Source organism: Bison bison, unplaced genomic scaffold (genome assembly GCF_000754665.1).
Source record: "Bison bison bison isolate TAMUID 2011002044 unplaced genomic scaffold, Bison_UMD1.0 scf7180017864280, whole genome shotgun sequence".
Classification (NCBI taxonomy): Eukaryota; Metazoa; Chordata; class Mammalia; order Artiodactyla; family Bovidae; genus Bison; species Bison bison.
Window position 1 is genome coordinate 7,623,393 of NW_011494852.1, and position 8,133 is coordinate 7,631,525.

Genomic DNA, 8,133 nt, shown 5'->3' on the forward strand with positions numbered 1-8,133 from the left:
GGGGCGGAGGTTGTAAGTGGCCAGGAAAGTGACTGAATAGGTAAACAGAAGGTATCAGAGTGGGTTAATGACCGAAGAGATGAAGTGGTTGGGTGAATGTCAGGAACGACAGGTGAGTGGACACGAGTAACTGGCAGGTGAGTGGATGAGTGTGTGTGTGTGTAAGTAGATGGGTAAAGAGTGGGCGTGGGGTAGGGGGTACAGCACTCCCTGAAGCCGCTCTGCTTTCATGCTCCTTCCCTTGTTTCCTCCTCTCTCCCACCCTCGCTTGCTCCCACCCCGCCCCTCACCTGTGGGCTCCCGGCTGCGGGCCTCCTGCAGGTAGCGCAAGGCGTGTGCATAGTCGCCCAGGTGGTAGAAGGCAATGCCGGCGCGGTAAGTAGCCTTGAAATTGCCCTGCTGCTTCTCCAGCACCTTGAGGCAGTACTCGCGCACCCGCTCATAGTTTACCAGCTCCGACTGCAGGAGGCAGGCTGCGGGAGCACCAGAACCGGTGCTCTCACAGCCTGTCGACACCGAGGCCTCAGCTGATCGCGAGGAGCCTGGCCTTCAGGCTCCGGAGAATCAGTCCCTTCCGTTTCAGACGGCGGAGCCCAGCCTACAGGCTTGCTCCGGCCACCGGGGAACGCCAAGCTTCTGACCAATCAAGACAGAATCAATCTGCGCCGCCGCTAGAGGGCGCAAAAAACACACAGCGGGGCTCTCGGAGCTTCCTTAGCTGGGAGGTGTCTGTTAGGGAGAGTACTAAGGGCGATCTCAGAGATGGTGAAGGATGGGTCCTTGAATGGCTCCTCCAGGTTAAGTTTTTCTCACCTGAGATTAGCAGGTGGCAGCCCAAAGCCCATTTCCTGCATCCCAGCTCCTTCCATCCCTGTGGTCCCCTAGACTCCCAAAGCCTCTCCCTGATCAAGTTCTTAGTTCTTCCTCCCACCTCACAGACCCCAGCCCTAACCCGTTCAAGCCTCCAGCCCCCACCCCAAGGCTTGAGGAGTGCTTCTCACGTCTCGCCCCTCTCACATAGGCACCCTCTGCGCTCCCCGACGGCCGTACCAGTGAGAGAGTCGTAACATTCCACCTCTGTGTTCTCCACCAGGCGCCGCTGCTCCTCGCTGAGGCGGGCTGGCCCGGGGCTGGTGGCGGGCCCGGGGGTGGGTGCGGGCAGGCCTCCAGGGCGGGCTCCCTGCGCCGCCTTCAGCTGCAGTAGCGCTCGATGATACTTGCCGATGGCTTCCCGGAACTTCTTCTCCCGGTAGCAGCGCTGACCCTCCGCCTTAAACGCCACGGCGGCCCGCAGGCTGCTGTCGAGCGCCGCACCCAGGGCTCCCGACGCCTCTGGGGTAGGACTGGACCGAGCCGATCCATGGCGGGGGCTGGGGCCCGGCGGGGAAAGGGCGGGAGGCGGGCGCGGCGGAGGCTCCGGGGCAGCGCTGAGCATCAGCACCGGGGACAGCGCGCCGCGCTGCATTGTGGGAAACTCCTGCGGCCGCCGCTGCAGCTACCGCATCGCCCCCCGCGGCGCTGGTCCCCACCCTTTCTCCGCCCCCGCACCTCCGACAGCCGACTCCGGCTGCCCCCTATGGGTCTAGAGAAACCCCTCAAAACCCTACTCTCTTCAAAACCCTTCTTCCCACTCCTCTTACCTTCCCCACCCTGCTGCTTGCTCTCCTCCCCTATGCCCAGAGCTCCGGAACCTTTCTAGAAGGAAAGAACAAGTCTGGGGAAAAGAGCAGGAAGATAACCTCATGGAAAGCTGGTTTTCAGACCGGTAGGCATCTGGCATAGTTGGATAAGAACACAGGCCATGGATTCAAGCTGCCCAAATTCCTGCTTATTTTCTCGCTAGTTGTTGACTTGGACAAATCACCTACATTACCTGTGATTCTGTATCCTCATCCGTAACACAGGGCTATGATAGCAACTGTGGAACACACTCGTTTATCTATGCAACAAACACATATTGACTGATATCTTTCTGTGCCCAATTCTGGGACTGGGTGATGCTGGGACATAGGAGGGACTGAGAGCACCTCAGACTCTACCCTCACTGGGTTCCTTGGCAAGTGGGGAGACAGACCAGTGGTCAGACAGTGGCAGCCGAGTGGGCTAGCCTGGGAGGTACAGGCAGAGGGGCCAGGGCTGCAATGGGGGAGACACAACAAGCTCTGTGGATCCACAGGAGGCACACCCAGCATAGGCTGAGATGGTGAGTGAAGACTTCCCGAAGGAGGGGAGAACTCGATGAACAAGAGAGATCTGTTTCTTGCCCTCAGCTAGCTCACTGTCTGGGTAGAAAAAAACAGCGAGAAAGCAGCCAAGTGACAGCGCAGCATGAGGATCACAGTAATAAAAAATGCACAGAGCAAGAAACACATGAGAGATTTTCGAGAGAAAAACAGTGAATGATTGTCCTGCAACCCTCCTTAGCCGCTTAGTGCTGAGACCTTGAGTAAGCTCCTTGGTCTTCCTCCACTTTCCTTCTGTGTAACATGGAGGTAACAATTGGGGTCACTCCCAAGTAGCTGCAGGAGCTGAATCATGTTATGTAGGTAAAGCATGTAACACGGGGTAAAGCATGTAGTACAGTAATGACCAAACAGCAGCCAGTGTTCCTTATCATTCTTGAGACTGTGAGACATGTGATTGCAAGTGCCTGACTCTGAGTCAGCGTCCACGTAAACTAGTTTCACTTATTTGGCCCCATTGGGTCTTAGTTGCAGCATGCAGGATATTTCCTTACGGTGCATGGACTCTTTAGTTGCGGTGTGTGGCTATAGTTGCTTTTAGGCTTGAGGGATCTTAGTTCCCCGACCAGGGGTCGACTTGGCATTGCCTGCATTGTAAGGTGGATTCTTAACCACTGGAGCACCATGGAAGTCCTGGCACATTCATGAATAGTTGTGGAATGAATGAGTGAATGAGTAACTATGTAGAGCACCATTACCACCCCCACCAAGACCCTAGCCTGGGTCTCATTCCCAAGCATCAACCCTGCATTTCCACTGTCCCCTCCCCCTCCCACAGCAGTTCCCACCCAACAGACCCAAACCTGAACATGACACCTCTCATTCCAACTGCATTTCCATATTTTATTGTACTGAGTCGCTCCCTGATCCTCCAAACGTGAACACCTCAGTGGTGAAAGCTTCCTCTCAGCACCTCCAAACCTAGGCTTGGTTAAGAGTCTAATATTCCCGAGACTATATTCCAGAACAGCTTCAGTCACCTTTCTGCACCTCAGACGTGTTTTTAATTGAAAATGTGGAAACCCACTGATTCATAACAACTATTTTCTGAGCAAACCTACTAATGTCTGAGTGCTACAGGCTCAGTAGAACGAGGGGACAACAGTACAAGCTCACAGTTCTGCTGAGATGCAGATGCACTCACAATACCTACGAGGTGTCAGGCACGGTCCTAATGCTTTACGTTTATGTTAACTCACGTCCTCATCACACCACCATGAGGTCGGTACTATAATTATACCCACTGACACTGTGGCACTTCAGATGTTAAATAAACCAGACCCCATTTAACAAACTTGCTATCCAAGGCCCATACGATCACAAATTGATGACCCTCGCAGGCCAGTATATGTGATGTGTTGGATTTATGCAACCGTTAAAAATACTGAATTAGTTGCCAACATTTAAAAGCAGAGATATTTATGGAATCGCAGATTTTCAACTTCCCTTATGAACGAAATCTGAAAACCTGGCACCATGAAGGTGACATACTTCATGGCTAGGAAAGGCATTCTCAGTTTCTGACAGTCGCCCTTCTTCCTAGTTTCTCCCCAACCCGGAGACCAAGGTTCATTAGCCTGGGTTGCTATTTTCCTCTCAGGATCTCTAATTTCCGCAAGTGCGTTTGAGATCCGCGTTTTTCCTCAGCGCAGCGGCGCTTGTGGAAGCCCGCCAGTGCCCCCTCGCGGCGTAATCCAGAATTCTCATCTCGTCTCCCAGCAGCCATTAAGGGACTCGGTGAGACCATCCAATCAGGTGAGTGGGAGGCCCGGAAGTGACCAATCAAAAACTAGAGAAGGGCCAGAATTTGACCACTGAGGATAGAGAGCGCTCGGAATAAAAACTTTTTTATTGAAGTGGGAAACCGACGCACAAGAGGAGTCTTTTTTGCTGGGGTCTCCAGGCTCAGGGAGGCCCCGGTGGGGAGTGGCGGAGCAGGCAGGCGGCGGCGAGGCTGATGCCCTGGCGCTGGGGCCGCGCGTACTTGAGGAAGACGGCGGCGCGGCCGGGCGCGGGGCCTCGGAGCGCAGCGCGGACCATGCACGGCTCGAGCGGGCCCAGCTCCGCTCGGCTGCGTCGGAGAGACGGAGAAACTGAGGTGGGGCAAGAATAGCGGGGGACAGAGCACGACCTGTCCTCGGAGCTTGGGGCTCGAGGCTGAGAAGACAAGCTGACTTGCTCAGGGGCTCTCTCGGGGTCGCAAACGCCACCCATCCTCCAGAGCGACTGGAGGGGCGCCGAGGGGCGGACCCTCTGTTCTGCCCTCAGGGCGCGGCTATGGCCGAGCCAGGACCCGCTCGGAGAGGGAAGGAGTGGGGCTGAGGGTGGACAGACTGACATCCAGCTCTACCCCAGGGGCACGGGCTGGAGGAAAAGATGATCACTCTGCCCCGCGGTGGCACAATTAACAAGATGACGGGGTTCGAGCAGCTAAAGGGTCATCGCATTCGCAGCCAGGAGGAGAGTTGGAGAACTCGAGGCTTGCAGACCCCTCATTCGCAACTCTGGAACGCAGTTAGAGCATCTTCTGGGGCTGAGGAAATCCTATTTTTCACCCTAGGACAAGGTTAAGGGCCCCCAAATATGTACAAACACCCCATTCTCTGAGACACCTCCAGAGAAAAGCAAATGGGACCCCACCCAGACTAGGCAGTCACCCCATTCTCTGTCCCACTCAGGAAACAAATCTAGCCCCGCCCCCACATAATTGTCTCATATTCTCCGAGACGGTAAAGACGGCGACAAAGAAGGTAGGCCCTGAAGTCACAGAGACCCTCCACAGCGGCCATACCTGTAGAGTGCCGGCTCAGGCCCGGAACCTGCTCCGTCGAGCGCCCGGTGAGCCAGGCTCAGTGCCGCAGCTGCACGGCGACCCGGCTCCCACCCTGCGGCTTCGGCCTCAAGCAGAGAGAGCTCCAAGAAGTAAGTGGCGAGTAGCAACACCTGCAGTTTTCGCGGGGAGCGTGTCAGGGCACGCCCCTACTCGCGAGGCCACACCCCTACCCGCGAGGCCACGCCCGCCCGCACAAGCCATGCCCTACCCGCGAGGCCAGGCCCGCCCGCACAAGCCATGCCCCTACCCACGAGGCCGCGCCGCGCTCCTGCCCCTTGCACCTGGGGGCCGCTCCGGGCCAGAGCGGCAAGCAACCCGAGGCAAAGTAGCGGGCCCGGGGGGTGCAGCCGGAAATCCAAGCGGCTCAAGATGCGGCGCTCCGCGCGCAGAAGCTCGGCCCTCGAGAAGGAGCCAGCGCCCAGGAGACAGAGGGAGGAGGGCTGGGAATTGGGGGAAAAGAGGTGGGGAAATCTTCGACCCTAGCTCGTTACTCCCTGGACTTGAGCGCCTGGGATCGTTTCAATCCCCGTTCTGGGCCTCAGTTTCCTGGTCTGTAAAATGGGGCCATTGATTTGCTGTCTGGAACTCACGGAAAGCAGAGGTTTCACAGCCAGATAGACTTGGGTTCCTGACCTCAAACCCTACCGTTTACTCACTGTCTGACATGGACATCCACTGAAGCTCTGAGATTCAGTGTATTCACATAAAACGGAGATATGACTTCCTACTTCACCAGGCCGTTCGGGTAAGGCACTGCGTTCATGCATGTTAACTATACTCAAGAAGGACTATAGCTACTATAACTACTCAAGAGTGAGTCCAAGTCCCAAATGCTTGTCTTCTGGCAAATGTCTTCCTGTCTCTGGGCCTCAGTCTCTTCCTCTATTAAAAGGACACATTGGTAGCCTCTACCACATAGAGACATGCTGGGATTCCAAGACTAGGTAAAGTGCTTGCTTGGCACACACTAGACATTAATCTGTGAGGCGGGGAGGAAGGGCTCCACCCTCCCAAGCCCGCCCCGGAAGTACCTCGGGAAGCACGCACTCTTCCACTTTGCACGCCAAGAACAGGCAGGCCATGCCCAGCAGCTGCAGGCGGTGTAGGCGCACTCGGCTCGCGCGCAAGTAGGAATCAAGCAGGTGCACGGCCAGGTAGAGCGTGTCCCCCGCCAGACCCAGGTACTCCTGGGGAGGGGCGCGAGTGAGCACCAAGGTTCTAGACTGCTACGCAGGCCCCTCCCTGCCCCCTCCCGGTTACGTACGTGCACCTGAACCAGCCAGTCCACCACTAGCGCGCGCATCTCCGGGGTCACGGTGCGGGGCAGGGCCCTCCAGGGCAGCGCACGGCACACCTGCGGTCGGGCAAGGACGGCCTCAGTCTCCACACCTGTGCCTTGGCTTCCCTCCCGGGCTCCAGCCCTGGGTGCCCCAGTCTCCTCGCATCAGTTGGACGTCACGAGTGCCACATACAAACGCCTCCGACATCTCTTCCGAATACGCTCCTCTTGTGTGTCGCCATCTAGAACCCTGGACTTTGTTCTGGACGCCTCACTTTCCAGCTCTCCAGTTTAGCCCCAAGGCCACAAGACTTCATTACTGAGCATCTTCTCCTGGGTTCCCAGACTCCAGTCTTAGTCACCAACCCTCAACCCATCCTCCTCAGAACACCCAGAGGGTCTTTCTAAAGTATGAATCTGACCAAGGAACTACCCAGCCTAAAACCCTTCCGTGGCTTTCAGTACTCTTAAGAGAAAATCCTAATTGCTGTCAGATTCCGGCCCTGCTCCAGCATCACCTATCCCCTCTCTGCCCCGAAAACCCACACTTAAGCTACTTCTTACCTCGTTCCTACCTCAGGTCCTTTGCACTTATGTGCCAGCTGAAATGGTCATTCCCCACTCCTTGCATTTCTGACTTCTCAGTACTTCCAGTCTCAGCTAAAATTTCCCCAACTTTTTCTATACTTTTCCATGTACCCTATCATCTTTATCTCATTGCTTTATTTTCCTCATGGTATTTTCAGATATCTGGTGTTTACTTCAAAGTCTTGCCTTTTTGCCCCACTAGACTGCCAGCAGGGCAGGGATTTCTGTCCAGATCACAGCTGTATCTTGGTTCCTAACAGAGACCCTGGCATGGGAGAGATGCTCACAAGATGTTAAATGAACGCATCCCTTCAGTATTTCTTCTGGCAATGCCTGTCTCAGACAATATCAGTGGACAACCATAGCCTGTGTTTTGGTTTTTGTGGCCCTTCTGAAATTATCGCCTACTTTGCTTGTTTGTCTCTGCTCATTGAGGCAGACTGTCTCGTGGTGTCCATCACGGCATCCCCAGTGCCTAGAACATGCTCAGAAACATTTGCTAATGACTCACTGAATAATTGATAAGTGGGTCAATGTGAGAGACTGCTGCTGCTAAGTCACTTCAGTCGTGTCTGACTCTGTGTGACCCCATAGATGGCAGCCCACCAGGCTTCCCCATCCCTGGGATTCTCCAAGCAAGAACACTGGAGTGGGTTGCCATTTCCTTCTCCAATGCATGAAAGTGAAAAAAGTGAAGTCTCTCAGTCGTGTCCAACTCGTAGCAACCTCATGGACTGCAGCCTACCAGGCTCCTCTGCCCATGGGATTTTCCAGGCAAGAGCACTGGAGTGGGGTGCCATTGCCTTCTGCAATGTGAGAGACTATGCAGTACCAAAGAAGGGGCTGCAAACAGCTGGGGAGGCTGGGAAAGGGCATTCCACACAGGTACAGTGCGAGAGAAAAAGGCCAAGAAGTTGTGGGTGGCAGCAGTTTAAAGGCCGCAAAGTCAGCCGGAAGTGACGTGAGAGGCTGGTGAGGTGGGAGTTAGGGAAGACTTGTTGAGTGGGTGTTGGGTGAGAGAGTCAGCTTTGGCTTCCTCCAACCCGAACGTTGCCTCTGCTGCCCTCCATGGATGTGGGCGGCGTTAGAGGTGCCCAAAGGCCGCTGGTCCACGGGTGCCCCCCCACCCCACGCCAACCCCAACCCCACTCACCATGACTTCGGTGAAGATGTCCCTGGCGTACTCACGT

The 8,133-nt window shown here is 55.6% G+C and overlaps 2 protein-coding genes across 2 annotated transcripts in view; both read right to left on the minus strand.

The window, feature by feature from the left end:
• Nucleotides 1-1,473, minus strand: part of TTC9B (tetratricopeptide repeat domain 9B) — a 2,396-nt gene extending 923 nt beyond the window's left edge. Inside the window, exons 1-2 of the mRNA XM_010849230.1 lie at nt 1,051-1,473; nt 291-473 (exon numbers count right to left, since the gene is read on the minus strand). Of these exons, the coding sequence (XP_010847532.1) occupies nt 291-473; nt 1,051-1,465 (598 nt within the window). The 5' untranslated portion in view covers nt 1,466-1,473. The remainder of the gene's footprint in view (nt 1-290; nt 474-1,050) is intronic.
• A 2,675-nt stretch (nt 1,474-4,148) lies between these two features.
• CNTD2 (cyclin N-terminal domain containing 2) overlaps nt 4,149-8,133 on the minus strand; it is a 4,340-nt gene continuing 355 nt past the window's right edge. Inside the window, 6 exon segments of the mRNA XM_010849329.1 lie at nt 4,149-4,314; nt 5,035-5,186; nt 5,358-5,516; nt 6,108-6,263; nt 6,341-6,430; nt 8,097-8,133. Coding sequence (XP_010847631.1) covers nt 4,149-4,314; nt 5,035-5,186; nt 5,358-5,516; nt 6,108-6,263; nt 6,341-6,430; nt 8,097-8,133 — 760 coding nt within the window.